Here is a 20,331-nt window from a genome sequence, read left to right on the forward strand (position 1 = left end):
CCACTTCTTCAGCCAACTTTGCGTACCTACAGGGTATCCCAGTCTAACCACATACAAATAGCACTCAGTAAGTTACACACAATTCATATAGATTCTGATGTTGATTTTCTGACACTATTTTTTGGCTTTAAATGCAGCACAGCCTCCAGTGTGTCCAAGATATATTTTTTTTTCTCAATTCAATCCAATTAATTAAAGATTCACAACATTCACAAGTTGATAAATTTCAGAGGCCCTCGTTTTTTTATCCCCCCCCCCAAGTCCGGCAAATTTTAGAAACAAACTTGATCATGATTATTTCACTTAAATTAAAATTTTATTTTCATTGAATTGAACCAATTAAAAAAAAAAAAAATTCAAAGTACCATAATAAATGAGTAACTACTATAATAACCTAAAAGATTGGACAGCATGTGACCTTTCACATATATGCGACGCAATGTGATGTGATTATTAACGTAGCGATAATAAAAGTCCACAGTTTTATAGGCGGGTATCCCGTGTCCAGAGTTAGTGGGGAAATATAATAATGATAGTTACGGAGGTGAAATGAAGTTGGATAGCAGCCACACACACACACACACACACACCTGGGAAATGATATTAGGACTCAGGGCCACTTTACGGGCTACAAGAGGGGGGTTTTTTCCCCCTCCCAATGGGGGGATGTAGCACACATTCAAAACCACTACAGCCACAATTTCATCCATAACTCTTTTTTTCTCATTTTTTTTTCTCTCTTCTTTCTTTTATTTCCCTTTTTTCTTTATCATTCTACTTCTTTTTCAAAAAAAAAGAACTTTGTTTTGTGAAAAGAGTTTTATATCTATAGAAAAGTAATAAAAGTTCAAAATATAATCACAAAATCTAATAGAATCTTGCACCTTTCATAAAATTTTGTGAGACATGGAAAAAAAAAAGCCAATACACATTTATAAGCATGAAGTATACAAGCATTTACTCTTTTTCTCGCAGTTCATAATGTTTTCTAATGTATTCACGATCTAGCCCTCTTTTCTGCATTTATTTCCTCCTCTCATCACTTAGCTCTTAGCGTACCTCTTTTCCTGATTCTCTCAGAAATCAAAGCTCTTTTCCTTTATGTTCTCCTCATTTTCAGAGGCATTAATACAACCTCTGTTGATAGTTTGTTCTCTTTAATACTCTACATCAGCGGTTCCCAACCTGGGGTACGTGAAAGATTGTTTAGGGGTACGCAAAAAAAAAAAGAAGTTATTATGGCGTAAGATATAAAAATTCGAAAAAATGTCGCTTTAGTTTTGACTAATATTACACATGGCCCGCATATAATTTACTTCTCCTTTATTGACGCTTTGCTCTTTCAATTTACGACCCCTGCAATAGTTATTGGTTTGAAATGGTTACCTATTCATAGATGATTTTTTTAATAGGAACAAGACACATAATATACAGATAGTTTTGCTGTTAATTTATAGTTACAATACGTAAAATCAAGAATACGATTATTTATTTATATACACACTCAGGTAAAGGGGTACACAAATGAAAAAAAGATCGGGAACCGCTGCTCTACATCATTGATTTGTGTACGCCTAAACTCTTTTCTTACATCCACATTCCTCTTTTATCCATCTCCTGGTCTTCCTCCCACCTTATGCATATTTATTCAAAACAATACTACAAATAAAACTAGTCGCAAAGATCCAACAAGCACACTCAAGTGACACTTGTACGAAGTACACACTCATTAGACAGCCTTTTTTGACTACATATCTGCATTATTGAAGTAGATGGTCTCTAATAGAAGTTTCGCTTTTGGCCACGCCTTATATTTTCAGCAGTAGCGATAGATGATCAGTGGGTTGCGGCATGGGTGAAATGGCTGGAATAGAATTTCCTTTATCTAGTACAGTCGGGGGATTTTAGATTAGTATAATTGGAAGCGGTAAGCATTGGGAAGGCTTAGTTCAAACTATAGTTGGAGATAAGTCTTATTATCAGTATTAGTTTGAAATGTTTCCCAATTAAATGTTGATTGTAGTTTGTAGGGGTCTTATCAAAGTGCTTGACCAATGGTACAACAAGGTTTTGCTCAAAAACAATCCATCAAATCTATTTTTTCAGTATTTTCGATGACAACTGTCGGAGTTGTGCCATTCTAAATGCTCTGAGACTTTGTTTTTAGGGCATTCTATAGATTTAGCACTTACATAATACAAAAAAAATAGCTGAATAAATAGCTGAAATTTTGACTAAAGAAACTTGCTGATTGGAAGTGACCCCTTTCATTTACTCGGAAAGCTCTCTTGTCAGGTTTCTTTGAATTTAAATTCTAACACTTGTAAAGCAGAATGTAACTTTTGTTTGTAAGTTTTCGGGGAAAAAAATGCTTTAGACTTATCATTCTTATGAAGTGCCACTTCAGTGAGGGTTTTTTAATTTCTTATTCATGTTGAAGCAAGAAGGTAACCTTTGAGCAATTAGAACTAATCTAAGATTCTAAAATAGTATGGATTTATTAGTCTGACAGGTCATCGTTATTTTTAACCATTTTATAAATGGGAAAAGGCCTTATAAAGCAACATTTGTTTACACATTTCAAATTTATATACTCTTTAAACCTTTTTCCACCATGTTTAATAAATAAATATAACAACGCCTACATAGGAATAATTTATAAGAATTTTCCTCTCTAGGTTACAACCATAAAAGTAGAAAAACTAAACTTTTCTTTGATATTCATATTCATTCAAGAAAAAAGAAATGTTTCATTGTAATAGACAATATTTATTACGAATATTTAAATAGACAAACTACATTTTAAAAAAATGGTTTGACTTTATCTTGGTAGCTATTGATTTTTCATCTTTTAGTTAAGCTAAAAGGCCATAGAGTGCATCACATTGAATTAAAGAATGAGTTAAGTAATTATTTATTATTTTTTAAATCAACAAATACAGTCAAAACTTGACTAAAGGACTGTTCCATACTAAACGCCAAGATTTTTTTTTTACACCTTGTAGAAATGTTATCTAAGCCTGGAGCAGCTTTCAAGTGTACTTCTGTAAACAATCTTGCTTCATTTTCAGATAAGCTCTCTTCTTAAAATAATCTTTCTAATAATCTAAGTTCCAAGGCAAAGGAATACTCCAAGGCAAAACCAAGCATAGACTATTTCAAATATTAATTCAAAATATAAATATAATGTAAAAGAACAAAATAATTTCAAACGAGCGGTAATAAAGAATCTGCAGCAAATAACCTAAACAAGCGGTTAGCCTTCAATGTAACACAGATATTGATGAGAAAGGTATGTATTTAGAACGCAACTTGGTAAGGTAAACATAATCACAACAACAAAAAAAAAAAGTCACTTTTCTTTAAAAGTCTGGAAACTTGTTTTGGCGAAGTTGAAAAACTCTAAAAGTTTGTAAATAAAGTTCTCTTCAGCAAGATCAATGAATGAAGCTGGACTTTTTTTTTTTTATGAGCCCAGCTAAATCTAGCTAAATACGTTGAAAAACCATTTTTTTTTTTTTCTTTTCTCTTTGCTCTCTGCTCTTTGTAAGTTGGCTGAGTGTTATAGGTCGACTAAAATAGGCTGTTATTAGGCCAGGAGCAAATTTTTTTTTCTTTGTCACAACTGATCTTCAAAGGATCCAAAATAGATCTTCATGAAGTCTCTTATACACAAGAAAAATTCATCAAGTTTGTGAATACTCTTGGGTAGCTAAAGAAAATTAAGAAAATAAAGAAAAGCGTTCGGTACGATCAAATATGTTTGTTCCAATCGCCTGAAAACAAAAACAAAAAAAAGGTATTAGGAATTTCCTTTATTAGGCTTCAATAACTTCAGTGAAATGGATGTTTTCCAGTGGTGACCGTCAGAGAAACTCTTTGAAGATGCGGCTTCATTTTAGAAAATTGTAGAGTCCAAAAAAGCAACATTCGCCCGAAGAGAATTTGACATTTGATTTTTCACTTGAACTAATTCATTCTATCTAGACTTCAAACAAAATTATTTGTGATGATGCTGGGACAATCACTCAGTCTGATTCCTTTATAAAAATATTCAGATGACTGCCCCTTCTTTGAAAATTTGCTGGCCTATTCAGCTGAAAAGAAATATTTTCCATTATGGTTCTCTATAAATTTCCAAGTTATTATGAAAATCGAGTTTCAAGAAAATGCAAGTAAAGGCTGGAAAAACAGGCAGTGAAAAGAAAATGAAATGAAAGGCATAAAAAATAAATGAATACTTTGCAAAATATTAAGTAGAAAAAGAATTTCAGCAGAGCAGATCAGTTCACCTGATTTAGCCATAATATTTGCTTAAAAAAGGCGGAGTTATCTGGAGTAGAATAAGAAGGCGACGAGTAAAATTAAGCTTGGGAAGCTTATTAAATAAGCTCTGCTTTTTTTACAAGTTATTTTTCTTCTATTTTGAAAAATTCTGCTTAAAGTTAGTTAGTAGGTTATCTTGACTTTACACTTTTTCTGCCTATTACTAGGCGCTGTAGGCTCGTATTTCTTTGCGATAAAATCCAACAATTAGCCTTAAATATTAAAAAACAAAAATAATAAATATTTTCAAAATAGCTCTAGGGCCATTTATTGTTTACTGTTACGTGTTCTCTAAATTATAATGCAGAAAATACTCTATTTAATAGCGGTTAACCTGCTGTAATTATTTTTTTTCACAAAAGCTCTAAACTTGGCTATTAGATGCAGAATATAATGACCATTATTAGCTACGTTGTAAGCTTCATTACTGTATAACTAAAAAATACAAAGATTTATACAAATCTAGTAATTTACCTTTGCATTAATTTGTGACCAAAAGTATCATTAGTTAACTTTTAATCAATTTTGATTTTCAAGCTCACTTATTTGGAAAACTTTGCTGTGAATCATTGCCTGAATTGAGGTCAGACTTAAGCTCACTTAGGGTGACTGAGGAGATTGGTGACAACTACTACAACTGAACCACTATTTTCCATTAAAAAGAAAGCAAACTAATTCAAGGCAGAATAAATAAAAGCTTCCTGCAAATAAATTTCTAAAACTTAAACTAGTTTACAATTCCCCAGTTAACCTTCTTGAGAACAAGTACAACCCAGGCCTCGCAAGAATGTAAACAAATAAAATAAATAATAGCAGCCACCTGTGAGAAATGGATATAGTTTGCCCCAGCTTGAGTACTACAGCTAATCTTGAAGTTCTATAGAAGAAAAGTCTGTTTCTACAAAATTTCAAGAAGTTAGAAGATCACAATTGAGGAAGCCACCTTCAAACTCGGAAGAAAGAAGAAGTCAACTAAAAAAAAAGGTAGTGCTATACAAGCAATTATCAAGGAGGCACTGCAAACTAATTCAAAAGTTTATTCAGTAAACTTCGTCTAGTCAATAAGCTTCTATTTTTGTTATTTAAAAACTTAGTTTTGTTTGCTATCGGTCTGTCATTGCAATATTAGCTAATTTTAACATCACGTTTCACTTTTTAAAGGAAAAAAACTTGAAATCATTTTAAACTCTGGGTAAAGAGAAGCGAGCAAGAGATCTGCTCCGATAGATAGCGCTCATTGAAAGCATCTGACGCCAACATTACCTGACACACTGTTGATAATTTTCCATTTTCCACAATTCCTTATCATCATAACTTTCTTGATGAGAAATTACTCATCATTTCCCTTCCCAAAAAAGTTTTCCATTTATATTTTTGCCTGAACAATGACAAATGATTCTTTGATGTGTCCGCTATTCCAGAGATAGAAGTTTTACAGCATTTCAGTTTTTAGAATTCATCCAAATGTTTTCATAAAAATGAATCTACAATGCTAACTTTTTTTTTTTTTTTTTTTTTAACAAAACCTTTGTTTACACCTGGAGCAGAAAATAGGAAAATAGAGATTTGATACAAAAAAAAAATCCTAGGGGAAAAGTTTGGTGATGGTTCATTATTACCTGCACCGTAGGAATATAGCTTTTTTAGGCCTTAATTTCGAAGCCGTTTTAGGTGTATGCCTTTTAATTAAAAAGTTCTTGCCTGTAATATTGTGAACTGTATGAAAATTAAATTAAGTTTTTCCTTTGTTTTCTCCTAGGTCAGGTGTCGGCAACCTACGGCTCGCGAGCCACATGCGGCTCTTTAGTTCCATACGCAAATATTATTTATTTTATATATAAAAAAAAGAAAAACATTTAAAAATCGTTCTGAATCGATTAACGAGGATTAGGCACCGATTCTATCTCTCAGCCACTTGTACTCGCTTATCACCGCACCCCTCCCCTGTGACACGCGTCGTTACTGTAGTCAGTCCGTCGGAAGCTCTCGATTGGCGCCGTCGTCGGATGTTTCTATGTACGTTTTAATTCGCTTTCGACGCAAGACAATTTGGCGTCTTCACCAGTGTTTTGGCTGTGACGTATAGTTTGTTGTTTCAAGTAAAAGAGTTAGAAGCGACTTATCTTCTCAAAGTTATGTATGTACATACACATACGAGTATATAGGACTGCCGCCATTTTCATTCAAACACAGGTTTAGTTATTATTTATTTGTTTATTTACTTTGCAATATGTGAAAATAAATATATAAAACGTTTAAATGGTATTGAATATCATAAAATAATAATTTGTGAGTACAAATGGTCTACAGAGTTGTTTACATTATCATCCTTGCGGTTCTTGGTAAGATTTATTAAAATTATTTTAGGAGAAACGGCTCTCTTCCTAAAATAGGTTGCCGACCCCTGGCCTAGGTCATAATTTCACTTCAATAACTTTTTTTTTGCGCGGGGGGACCCTTTTCTTTTTTACTTATTTCTATTCTAGTACAAAAAAGCACCGCAATGTTATCAAAGTTTCAAAAGTATTTCCTCATCGGTACTTCTAGATTTAGGATACTTCTTCTTCAGAGCTTTATTCTTGTTTTTTCGTTCATTACGTTATTTTAAATCAAGCTATCTTTTTAATTTAGAATTAATCAAATTTTTAATAAAGCTTTTGACTTAATTTTTAGTAGTTCTTCGAAGATATTTGTTTTATTTACTATTTATTTTTTTATTGTGAAACGAAACTACAGTTTTCTTGTATTAAATATCAATTATTTGTATTAATTTATTACTTACTTCTATGCTATAAGATCAAGCTCCACCATTCTGACCATACTGTTTATTACTTATGTACATTCTATTTTGTAAAGTATTTATTTAATGTTATTATGGACTGGATACTAAGTAAATAAAGAAGAAGAAGAGTAATCAAGGGTTTTTAAATTAATAAAAAAAGAATACAAAGTTAAACCTGGTCTAAATTAATAATTGCTCATGATAATTAATATTTTACGTGCCGTATGTTTGCATGTTGAAAACTACGGCGCAATTTGTGCATCGCCGAATTCACGCTAGAAAGACACACACGAATCTGGGTGTAATTCTGATATCCAAATGCTTTTTTTTTTCAGGAGTGAGTTTCAGCCTTAGGCTTAAATTCAACCTAGACCAATTTAATTAATTTACAAATTTTGGGCGGAACAGCTGTTTTGACCATGTTGAATATCATTCAGCATTATTTTCTAAAATAAATTATCCTGCCTTCCTTCGTACATTCCACATTGAACATGCTGTGTTTTGCTTACTTCTGGGTGCTTCCGTTTCAGTTGTTGCTTAAAAATAATGGAGTACTCTGAACTTTGATTACTGTTCATAACTGCCACGGAAATAATAACTGGCTCCGTTCTTGGATTAAACTTGGGCAGAATTTTTATGTCACCACTGTAAATGGCCAACCAATATGGCGGACAAGAACCAATGTATTTTACGTGTGGTAATTAAAGATCGTTTTAGAATGCAGACTCAGTTGCGTGCAAAAGATTCTAATCGATTTTTTTTTTATTATTATACAGTGAATTTGGTGCTAACTTCGATCCCTTCGTAGACTAGTTGTAAAACATTCATAAATATCCATAATAACTTCGTGTTTCACAATTAGGAGTTAGAGCAACAGGATTTTGTTGTTGACTCTACGAAGAGAACGGTTCCTTCAAAGCCACCCAGAAGCCTCCTATCCTGCTTTACCTTTTAAAGACTAATTAGACAGAAAGTCCATAGTGTGGGTGTTGTAATTAAAGCACCCACAATGGACTCCATAGGTCGTGCTGGCTTATATAGGAGTCCATAAAATCTAATCTACACACTGACCCCCCACAACACGTTAAACATTCACGCAGTGCTTTTAGAGTTAGTTGAAGTTACAACCTACTTAGTTTACAAAAGGCAAAACTGTAGCCTGTATAACTATTCGTTACGCTGAGAACATTCATTATCCTCGTGTTCAGAGGAGCCTCAACAAGTTTGTAATTACCTTCTGAGTCCGTTGGGTACCAATCAATCTCGGGCTGTATCTTTACTGTTTTCATTCTTCAGTAATGTAACCTCTCTTATCCTACAATATTCATGTAATCCATTAGCCAATTTCCACTTCAGTTCATCAAATCTAGTAAGACCAAAAGTTTTAAAGTTGTTTTGCCCTTATACTCTCAAAGTTCATTTGTAAGTGCTACTTAATTTTCATTTTCTTCTCTTACAATTTGATTATTCTTCATTTATACTTTTTCCCGATTTTACTACGATAAATTGTAAACTTGCCTCACCATTTCGTATATCAATAGCTTTTAGATGCTTGAATTGATTTCCTTTACGTTCCAATTCATTTTCACACGTTTTTTGAGGTTATGCAAGTAAAACAACAAAGTTCATATTTACTAAAATATAATTGAAACTAAACTGTTTATTTACTGGCAATTGCAATAGCTTCATTTTTTTTTATGATACTAAAACCTTAAGTCTCCAGTAATTTATTATGATTTATAATCAAGTGGAGATTCTTCTTAAGTTCTTTTGTCAAAAAAACGTTTAACCTACCGCATAATACACCTGACTTTGTGCTATATCTCGAAACCAATGTACTGCCCACATTCCTATATACAGTAAAATTGCATGTTAAATATGTAAAGAGATGTCTTACCCTACCGGCACATCGATACCCAAATATTTTGATGAAAGTGTTCATTGCGAGAAAATTGTTTCTGTATAAGGATTGGGTAAAAACTCTGTGATACCTATAATATCTCGTTCACTGATTTCATCAACTTTAACATAAGTATCAAGAATGGCCTACTTAATAAATACAAGCTTTTAGCCATAAAAAGTCAGCATCACATACTTTATAAAACGTTGGACCCATAACCCAATTTAGTACATTGCAATAACTTGGATGCTCGCTCCATTGGGTGGATAATTAAAGTTAGGGGAGAATCGCTATATCTCAATAAATACGTATTCAACAAGGAAAACAAGTTATGTTCTCTGTGTAATTTAGAAAACAGAGAAGTAAGCGTATTTCACTTTATAGCGGTATGCCCAATATTAAGAGAGTTTAGGTCCATATATTTTAAGAAAGATTGTTTAAATGAGCTGGAGTTTATGGACTATTTAAATGGCAAGTGTTGGAAAAGCTTGGTAAACTATTGTAAAGCGGCATGGGCATATACGAGCTGGTAGATACGAACTGGTGAAAGAATTTAATTATTAAACTGTTTTATCTTTTATTAAGTGTATCTTTACCACCTAAATGTGTCTGAATCCCTATCCAGTAAATAAGTGAAATATTAAGTGGCCTTAATTTTGATTATTATTTATTATATGTCGTGTACTGTATTTAAGAATATTTTGTTTTCTGTATTTTCTTTTATTGTTTCTGTTTTTCTTTGTTTTGTTATATTTATTTAATTGTTCATTCATTGTGCTTTCATCATGTAGAAGGGTAAAAATAAGTAGGGACAACCCTCAGACGGTTCTTCAACCATGAGTATTTGTCTGTTACGAATTAATAATACAAAATATGTAATTCTGTAAAAGTTCTAATAAAGGCACTTTATTATTATTATTAATTTATTATGATTTTTATTTAAATTAAAGCGCTTCAACATCTGATGTTGAATTTGATGATGACAAGAACAGTATAGATTATCCGATAGAACTTTTTAAAAAAAAATCTAACATAAATTTTCATTGTAAACTAAAAACATCCTCTACTCAATAAAATAATAAATCCTGTAGGTGACAGGTTTGACAGTCGCTTGTTAACTTAATGCAAAAAAAAACTATAAATTTAAAGTAAAAGTTCCATTAACATGGGGAAAAAAACTAGGTACTTTGTTAGGATTGGACATTTTTATACCAGTTAAAGTACTAAACTTAATCTTGATGGTAAAGTGAAAATAAACTACTTTTATAGGGCGGTAAATTTAATTAAATTTAGAAAAATATTTAGGCAAAAGCACCGCTTCACCATTCTGTGGACATATTCGATTTTTTTAATGCCCTAGACTATTTCTAACTTGGTCCAAGGACATTTTGTAATGAATTTTACAACTTTTCACCTTAATAATGAAAAGGATAAATCACTATTTTTTTTTTGTGTTTTCCTTTCTCTTACACTTTGTAAAAAAAAAGATTGTAACTGTATTCTAATTTGAATTTTCAACGGATAATACATCCTTTTGAGGTACCCTGAGTTCCAAAACAAAAAATGGGATTTTACAAAATGGACTGCGTTTGAATGTTACTACACATCGGTGGTTTAGATCTAACCATAACTAAAAAAACGATTGCAAAGAATTTAAAAATTGAATATTTCGCTTGAGTGTTAGCCGAGATGATTTCTTTAAAAATATTCGTGGCAAAATTAATTACTCCCCTATTCGAGTAAATGGTTATGACTTACCCATGAAAAAGACACACAAACTAGAACTACGTGACTGTTGGAAGTTAGAATGATATTTTTGCGGCAATGCTAAGTGTATAATAATAAAAGTTTGTTCAAATAGCAAATATGTTTCTGTACATAAGTTAGCAAAATGATCTTTAGCATTATTTGACGTAAAGGGGGAGAAAAATACTTATTAAAAAATTGATGTGTTTACAACGACACGATTGAATATTTTATTATGTACTTACACGAGGAATATAAATAAGAGGTTCCTGGCTCGATGAGGCGGCATTACAAGGGTATGCGAGGGTGGACACGGTGGGTTATACGAGCGTTCTTATTAAATACCACAAGTACCCAATGGCCTCTGACATGGTAAGTCAGTGCCGCCGCAACTTAAGCACGATGAGCAGAGTAAAGGGGGAAAAGTGGGTAGGGACTCTTAAGCTTTGGAGAAAGAGTGTGCCTCAACGTAAAAACAGAAATAAACTACACTGTCAGGCACCACGGTAGCCGAGCGGTTAAGAGACTAGACCCGCAATGCTAAGATGTATTGTTGGTTTAGTGGGTTCGATTCCCGGTGTCTAGGCCTTGGATTTTATTTAATGGTTAATAAAAAGAAATTTACAGTAAAGTATGTTTGCTAGTCGCCCGCGTCCAAGACACCTAATTAGATAGTTGGACGTAAAGCCCGCCTTAAAAAAAAAATAGGCAATTAAGTACACTTTCAAAAATTTTAAAAGTAAAAAAGCCATAAAAGCGCTCTCCATTTGGGACCAAAGCAACTCTATTGAATGGATACACAAATAGAGATCCCTTTCAGTATACTCTGAGGACATAAATTAAGATCCATAAATGCTCTCTGAGTTGGATTTCTGAAATTTTGCTTGCGGAAAACCAGAAAAAAAACAGGGCACATAACTTAAGATATGTCTTTATAAGGAAATAAAAAAAGGAGAAGATATTCAAAGCAGTTTGAATGATCTCATTATCCGCAAAAAGTTAAAATAGTTTAGGTACGTTGAATAAATGGACGACACCAGGTGGACGCTAAGAGAGAACATACGATACATGGAAGAATACGTTGTAGTACAGTGATCGGAAGGAACTAACTGAAGAAACGAACAGAAGAGCCTTGAGGAGAGAGATTGTAATGAGATTACTGGATCTTACAGCTTGTAAGCTGAATGGAGCAGACTACTAGCATAAACATAGAAAGGAAAATAAGCACACATCATAATACGAAAAATAAGTTTAAAGATAAAAACACTCCAAATGTGATAAAGTTTGTTTAGAATAATGCGTTATCAATAAAATTATTTATCTCAACTTTTTGGACTATGCGGGGCCATGGACTACCCGCACATCGTTGAATGCTCTCTGGCCGTAGACTTGGTGATAGATAAATAGAAAGTAAAGTAATGCCTAACATTTTTACAACCAAATTTGGTGTCATGGACGGAAGCTAGTAACAAATAAACTTTACTATAAATTTTTCATATTAACCATTAAATAAAATCCATGGTCTAGACCGGGAATCGAACCCACTACCACAAATACATCTTAGCTTTGCCGGTCTAGTCTCTTAACCGCTCGGCTACTAACAATTTATAGTTAAACCTAGCCTTTCAAGAATGATATCATTATGCTTAATTGTATCACTTATTGCAGCTAAAATTACAAGGCGCTTACGCTACTAAAACTTGATAAAGAATTAAATATTCACCGAGTGTAAGTTAAAATGGAAGCTGAAATAAAGTAAAAAGTATTACACTTCTCGACAAAATGTTAAGCAGAGAAAGATTTGATTTAAAAAGAGAAATAGCACTGAGAAGAGAAAACTAAGTGGAACAGAGTACATGAGGCAGTACTGCCGTTAATCCCTAAAAACACATTTCCCTAATCCCTGCACCATCCTTTATATACTTCTCTTGGGAGTTTTCAATTTGAATCCTTTTTCAACCTTACAACTTTTTTTATCAACTTTTCAAACTTAAGTAACAAATTTATACAGTGGTAAATTCATTACTTTTCTCTCTTTTACTCTAAAGAAAGAAGTAATAAGTCTGGTGTCAACCTTAACAAAAAACTTAAACAGTGAAGTATAAGGGTTGATAAAAAAAACGACAAAAGATACAAAAATCAGTAAGTATCTAACATTTCATTCAAACTCAATTTCTGCCCGCTGAAAACGTTCGAAAAATACCAAGTGTTTTTATTTAAATTTGTCTTGAATTTTAAACCATTTTTTCCTAAAATGGTTTCTTTTACTACTATCAGAATTTCAGCGAGTTGTTAAGACTTCAATTTAGGACGTGTTTTACATCCAGTGCTGATATTTGGGTTTATGATTTCAGTAATGATAATGCTGTACATGAATCAAGAGGATACCAACGGAGTTTCCGGAATAGACGTCAACCTACGACTGAGTATTCCGCCATACTTTTGAGTGTTTTAAGAAACAGGTAATGAACGCAATAATCACCTTGGAAGTATAAAGAAAATCTAATCAACGTAATTTTTTGACAATAGTATAATAATTACTAAGCAAGAAAATTGCATCCATTCACCAAACTTTGTACGATGGACTCTTTTCCGAGAAGAAATGCTTCCCTCACAATGTCTAGCGGAGCAGGGACTTGTAACCAGAAGATTAAGTAGTGACCACACTGTTTTTGCACCAGAGTGTTACATAATGGTTGCCGTAGATCCACAATTTCAGCTAGGATTCTATGGGCTTCTGAGGCTCACACTTTACACGAAATGGTATCAATTACTATTTTGATTGTTTTGTATAATCCACATTCCGTGCAACAGTCCCTTCAGTGGGAACCCACTTAAATACTCTTTTACTGGAAAATAGACTAAATTGTGACCCAAGAGACTTTTCTACATGAAAAACTTCAAGATATGTTAGAAGTTACTCTAGATGCAACATCAAATCTGGTACCCAAACAATGCTGGTAACCCATCACACTATGAAACCAAGTAACTGAGTGAAAAAATAAAAATTAGTTAAAGCAAAGTAATATCCATTTTTTGAAGCTCGCTTTACATACATACAACTTACCAAATAAGATGTCGTGGAGACGGAGGCGGCTAGCAAACATACTTTACTATATATTTCTCATATTGAACAATTTAAAATCCATGATCTAGTTCAGGAATCAAACCTAACAGCACATAATATATAATATACACCAGCATTGCGGGGGGCCTCGCCTCTAACCGCTCAGCTACCGTGATTAAATAAGCATCACGCTTACAGGTGGATAGGTCATAAACTGCTTATCGCTTGGCCTATAAGGTCATTCGGTCAAAATCCTCGTTTTTTTTTTTTTAACTTCGGGTCACCTAAGTAGCTCGTAAATACGCTAGAGAAGTTACTCAAAAGGGTAACTCTCAAAAGTAATATAAAAGTGTTGTTAAGACAGTTCTTGGGATTAAGTGTCCTTATAAAATATCATTTAAGTATACTGTTAGCGGCCCATTTACCTATATTATATTGATAGTAAATATGCAATTAAATTCTAAATTAATAAAACAAAACATTTGAACGTTTATACCACTTCACGGATCTAATTTTATGGTTTTTAGCCAATTTTCCCAAAAATTGTTCCAATGATATTCGGTAGTTTGTAGGTCAATGACTTTTACTTCTAATATTCTCAGGTAAATCCATTTCTCAAGGCGGTTCTGGGGAAACGTATAGTTTAATACAAAATTAAAATTTGGAAAAGAAACACGCTTGATCGCAAGTGCTACTGCCGTGGAATTTTTTTTTTTTTTAATCATTTATATTAAAATGGACATGTGTAAGATTATAAGTTCAAAAGAAAATTTACATAAATTGCGACTAGATTTAGTCAAGAAAAGTTTTGCCAAAATTTTTTTTATAATTATTAAATTTAATAAATAAATAAATAGTTTTGCTTTATTTCGTACTTCTATCTCAGAAAAAAAAATGTTATCAGCAAAAGGAAACAGCGGTACAGTTGACTAGGCTTGATAACTTCTAAAAAATATGGTTTGAACATAAATAAAAATATCTAAATTTATAAACTGAAGAGGAAAGAAAAAAACATTCAGGTGTTATTAAAGTTCTTTTTTTAAAACATTTACGTAAAAAGGCAATATACGAAATTTTAAGATGAATAATAGAATATATGCAACAGGATTATTATGAATATGAGACATATGGTTCATTCATACTTCAATATTAGAACAAGATTTTCAATACTGTACGTCAATAGATATTTTCTATTGTATTATCAGTAGCAAATAAATAGATAAAATAAAAATAAATAAAATGTTATTAAAAATAAACCAATTTATAACACTAAGTTAAAGGTATGTTTTCCTACTGAAAAGCGGGTCAGCTATCTTGCGTCTACACGCGCACATATTGAGAAAATGGTGAATTATTTTTTTTTTATAAATTTTATAAATGCGTATTTGTAAAAAACAAATGTAGAACACAAATAATTATTATATGATTAACTATAAAACTTACCTGGCTGGGCCAGTAATGAAGGTGAAAAAACTAAAAGTATCAAATACAAAGTGAACATACTTTAATTTTAATAGAAAAAAACTAAAAGCGGGTAAAGTACCGCGCTATTCACAAGAGCCGCAACACATTTTGAGCTGAGATACCATCCTAACACGGTGAATAAAGAGCTGGAGGAATCAATACATGTTTATGGTTGATTCGTGGTACACTAGGAGCGCTCTGTTTAACCATTCCTCCTTCTCTAGCCATGAGTAGAGTGGTGGGGGGGAATGGTCTTTGTGAAGTCTCCCAGTCTTTCAAATTTCATTCATAAAGTACAGACCAACCCAGACGTAGGCAATGCATAATTAAATTTCTACATTCACATTGGGTATTCAATCTTATTACCCATTTAATTGGAAAATTGCAGCATTTTTTCCCCCTCAGAGGGTTTTTTTTGGTACTCTCTATATTTTTCCCCATTATTTTTAAATATCAAAATAAAATTAAGGAATAGTAAAAGTGTCCTTGAATCTTCATTTCGGCTGTAATATTGATTTTAAACATAATTAATTTCCATATGGGTTACTTGCTTGATGAACTTTTTAATTTTCCTATTTAGAACTTGGTTTTACTGGACGCAAGCCTTCTTAAAAACATGACGACTCCAAAAAAAATCTTTTGAAATCAGTCGGAAAATTTTTTAGAAACTAAAAGACTAATTTTACCGTAGAAAATGCTCAATAAAAGGTAATAAAAATCATGAACCTCATTCAAACATTTAAATTTAGAATAAAAACTGCAATGCCACGAATATCGGCAGACATCGAACTATTTTGAAGAAAATACAAGAATAATAGGAAAGAGAATGGCAATCCAATCACACTTTTGACTCTTAACAACTTTAGTATTACGAAACAGATGAAAAAAATAGAAAAACTTTGCGGTAAACCTACTCAAGGGATCCTAATTCCTAGTTCCTTGTAGAACAAGTCCAGATGACTTCAACTTCATTAGATTTGATTGACGTAAAGAAAGTGGCTATAAGCCAAATCTACTACCACCAATAAAAGACCTATTTTGGTTCGCTAAAGTGTCAGTGACTGTGCTTATAATTCGGGCGTCTGTAAATCTGTAAGATGTGTGTACGTGTAGAAAATAAATATATATGTGTGTGTGTGTGTGTGTATGGTGATGAGCTCGAGTTCGCCTGTGGGTACGCTAAACCCAAATAGTTGCACACATCAACTACCTCTGCAGGCTCGCATTATATTGAGTGTTTGGGGGAGATAGTGTAAACGTTTTTCGTCTTGCTAGTCTGGGATACAAAGAGATGCTAATAAAAGTGGCTAGTCCACAATCTTTACTTGGCATATTACTCACAATAAGTTTCCATACTCGGCTGTTTACAATGTATCTGAGTGAATACATTTCAATCCTTTTTGTTTAATTAAAAATGTCATATCTCTTTGACTAAGCATTAATTTGATTAAACAAACAATAAATTTTAACTTCTAGTTTAAAGTTTACGAATAACATATTCAAAAACACATTAGCTAGACTATGTTTCTTCATTACCAAATTTCACATTGAAAAACAAACATTTTTGCAGACATCTATACAAATGTTCTAAACAAAGAAAAGTTGAACTTTGCCGATCCACTTTATCCATCATCGAATATTAGGGATCCCATTAAAATAGAACTTATTAATGTCATTTACACTGTTCTGTAGTTTTCCAATGATTATCGAGTAGGACACTCTTATGAAGAAGCCCTATGACTTTAATTTCAATTTTATTTATATAATTTGTATTCCAATCATCAAAAGTTGAAAACTATATAAATTAAAATTGCAAACAAAATTTAAAATACACGAAATATATTATTTAAAGAGACATTAGATAAAATAAACTAAGTACTCCTGAATGCTAGCAATGTATTACTCTGATAATATGATTTGAATCAAAGGAACAAATTTAAGCTCCTGTTTTTATTCATAAACTAGATCAAAGAGCCTCCAGGTACAGCGGTGAAGTGAGGTAAGCTTGTTACTTCCAGTGTTTGGCGGAAATACAACAAAAATAACTTCAGGTGTATCTCTTAAAAGATTTCTTTTTAACATTTCTTCGCTTTTGAATACAAATATTTTACATTTAATTTAAATTTTAAGGAAAGTGACTGCATCTTTCAAAAGTCTCTTCATTATAATAAATCTTTATTGAAGTTAATCATTAAAATTGCAGGATGAGAGATACATCCAGAGTTTTGATTTATTATACTAACCACTTTTTATTATGCACTTGGTGTATATCAAGAGAGAATTTTCGATGCGCTTCAAATCCATTTCTGGTGAAAAAGCAACAACAAAAGTGAGTAAGAAAAATAGAATTTTATCAAAGGCTTATATCTTTAGAAAACCAATTAAGTAATTGCTGGACTTCAAGTTCAATATAGCTTTCGTAAAGCTTCATTTAATCATTATTTTCAATTAACGGAGTCTGTAACAATTCTCCTTTGTTTTCAAGCGTAAAATTTAGATCTTATTTATTATTGTTGCTTTATGAATCTAATTCTAGTGTATTTATTATTTGTAGTTGATAATATACCTTTTTTTCTTACTGCGATCATGCCAAATTTTTGTAATTGAGTATTCACAATATTCTTTTCGAGGTTTTAAGGTATTTATAGTTCCATATATAAGCCATTAGCACAGGCAGTTTAAAGAAAATTGTAGGAGCCGTTTTTCAGAAAATCTTAAAAAACGGAAAAATCTATTTAGAAAAAGTGTAACTTCCGATTGACCTATTTTCTCCCAAACTTTATTAGAGAAATTATATTGCATCCTCTCTAGGAATAATACTAATAACTAAACAAAAACTAATATTTAAAAATTAATTTTGAAATTAACTATTTTAAGTTTCATTTTAATTTAGGTTTAATTTGTAAAAACGATTTTTGTGGACTCAGGGGACATCAAGATGGATATTTCGTGGAGAAACTCCAAATCAAAATTCCCTCACTATCTTCTCTTCTTACTTAGTACACTAAGAGAAAGTAAAAAATGGTTAATTTGGTAACAATTATAAGAATTACTGGATTATGAATAAAAATGGTACTTTTTTTGCAAGTTTTTTAGGTGATTAATTTATTTATAGAATAATGAAATTGATGTATCACCTTTTTATGTTATGTCAAAGAAAGAAAAACTTGACAAAAAATTAAAGAAAAATGATCGTAATACAGCTCTAATTGTATGACTAAAATATATCCTGGTCTGAGAACAGAACATCGTAAAACAAGTCTATATTATTCGACTTAGTATCAGCAAAATACAATAACGAAAAAAATTGTTTGAATTCAGTGACCCCAAACATTATGCTGTCTCCCAAGTTAGCCTTGGGATATGTTACGTCAATGACGACTAATTTGGTGGATAGACTCTCAAAGTTCGCCTAATAAAATAGTCGCATAATTTTACTTTACTTTTATTTAAAGTTCTAACTGAAAAATTGCCTACTATTAGTTTCCGAATAATTTTAAGTAGCAAGACAGTGTTCTTTTAAAGGATAATGTTTAGTTATCCTTATCTAAAGGGGGCTTTTTAAGCCCCTTAAGATTAAATATAAGAGATGAAATCCTTCATTATGAAGTGGAACTTCTTTAGAGTTTAGGCTTATAGCCTATAATGCCTGCGAATCCCCAAAAATGAATTTTCAAAATCAAACTCCTCTTACCTAGTTTTCTTATTGGTTACCTTTAAACAGCCAACCTCGTGGCACAAAGTGGCCACAGACAGGTTTATAAAATTGTCCCTCTTAATTACTTCCATTCCAAATACTCTCATTTCCCAAGGAAGTCGCAACAGATTCTATTCACTCTTCAGTCCCACATTACTGACCAACCACTGATGTAAGTCCAATAATTAGTAATATTGTATCCCTTAGAAGCTTCATATTCCATTTGATTTTTTCGAGGGTAACTATATGCTCAACATTCTGTATAAATCTCTTCAACTAGTACAAGAATTAAATTTACACCATCCCACTTTCATATCTTGTAATTCTTTTCCTTTTTGATTTTAGTAGCCTAATAGCTGTTGGGACAACACAGGCGCTTAGCTGTTCTATAGAACCAAAACTTTTCTAACTCATTAGCTTTTTTCACTTGATGCCCAGGAACCTAGAAAAGACAAAATATTCGACAAAACAATTTCGTTATTGCGCGATACATAACAAAAACAAAAATTTCATTAATAGCAACATCTCTGTGCAAGGATATGAACTTGTCACCATCTTGCTCTTACAGAGTGCAGACTTTGATCTAAAAAAAATCAGGAAAACTGAAAACCATTATGTCCGGAGCAAAACTCACTTTCAAAGGTTTAATGCGATCACAATATTTCGCTAACTAGGAACAACAGGAATATAACTGCAGTGATTATTCAGGAAGACAAAAAAAAATTGTCAAATTTTCTTAAATTAAAAATACTGGACTAAAATATAATGAAATTATGTATCAGATGATTAAGTTATATTATACATATATAACTAAAATATATATTATATACAGTTGTAGCATTCAATTTAATTCTTTAAAAAAAAATTAAGTAAATTGTATAATAGGTGTGAAGCAAGTTAACTTATCGTTTGATAAATAAGAAAGCTGGTCAAGGAAAACTCAAAACAAAGTCAATGAATGCCCTTCACTATTTTCTCTCTCTTAACTCTCTTCGCTTAATATTATTTTTGAAAAAACCATGATTTCTGATCATGTTTTCTAATTTTGCTTAGTTATAATTTAAAATCTGGTGCTAACTCTTACCAGACATTCTCTAGCTCAATTCTTGTTGACTTATAAGAACATTTTAAGCCCAATAAGAAACTTTTTCTAGAAAATTAATTCAAGTAAAAATGTGAAAAATTCATTGTGTAACAATACTTCGCGTAGTTTTTCAATTTTCTAAGAACTTGGAACATAATCAAAGACATAAAACATGTAAAAATTGCTTACTGTACTGAAATGTTACTTAAGAAAAGAGAAAAATGGCCCATCATACTTTCCTAGGGTACAAAACCGTATTCAGATG

The 20,331-nt window shown here is 32.0% G+C and overlaps 1 protein-coding gene and 1 long non-coding RNA gene across 3 annotated transcripts in view; one reads left to right on the top strand and one right to left on the bottom strand.

The window, feature by feature from the left end:
- LOC141450045 (uncharacterized) overlaps nucleotides 1-15,455 on the bottom strand; it is a 47,203-nt gene extending 31,748 nt beyond the window's left edge. The window contains exon 1 of the mRNA XM_074120058.1: nucleotides 15,265-15,455. Coding sequence (XP_073976159.1) covers nucleotides 15,265-15,322 — 58 coding nt within the window. The 5' untranslated portion in view covers nucleotides 15,323-15,455. The remainder of the gene's footprint in view (nucleotides 1-15,264) is intronic.
- LOC141450050 (uncharacterized) lies at nucleotides 6,187-19,927 on the top strand. Of its 2 annotated transcripts, none has more exons than XR_012455910.1 (4): nucleotides 6,187-6,519; nucleotides 13,109-13,216; nucleotides 17,489-17,614; nucleotides 19,551-19,927. It is a non-coding gene; the product is annotated as an uncharacterized lncRNA (long non-coding RNA). The 2 variants fall into 2 exon arrangements; XR_012455911.1 differs by lacking the exon at nucleotides 19,551-19,927 and adding an exon at nucleotides 18,179-18,621.
- The last annotated feature ends 404 nt before the right edge of the window (nucleotides 19,928-20,331 follow it).

The sequence above is a fragment of the Rhodnius prolixus genome, unplaced genomic scaffold, assembly GCF_049639745.1.
Source record: "Rhodnius prolixus isolate KJV_2025 unplaced genomic scaffold, Rpr scaffold_2, whole genome shotgun sequence".
NCBI classification, from domain to species: domain Eukaryota; kingdom Metazoa; phylum Arthropoda; class Insecta; order Hemiptera; family Reduviidae; genus Rhodnius; species Rhodnius prolixus.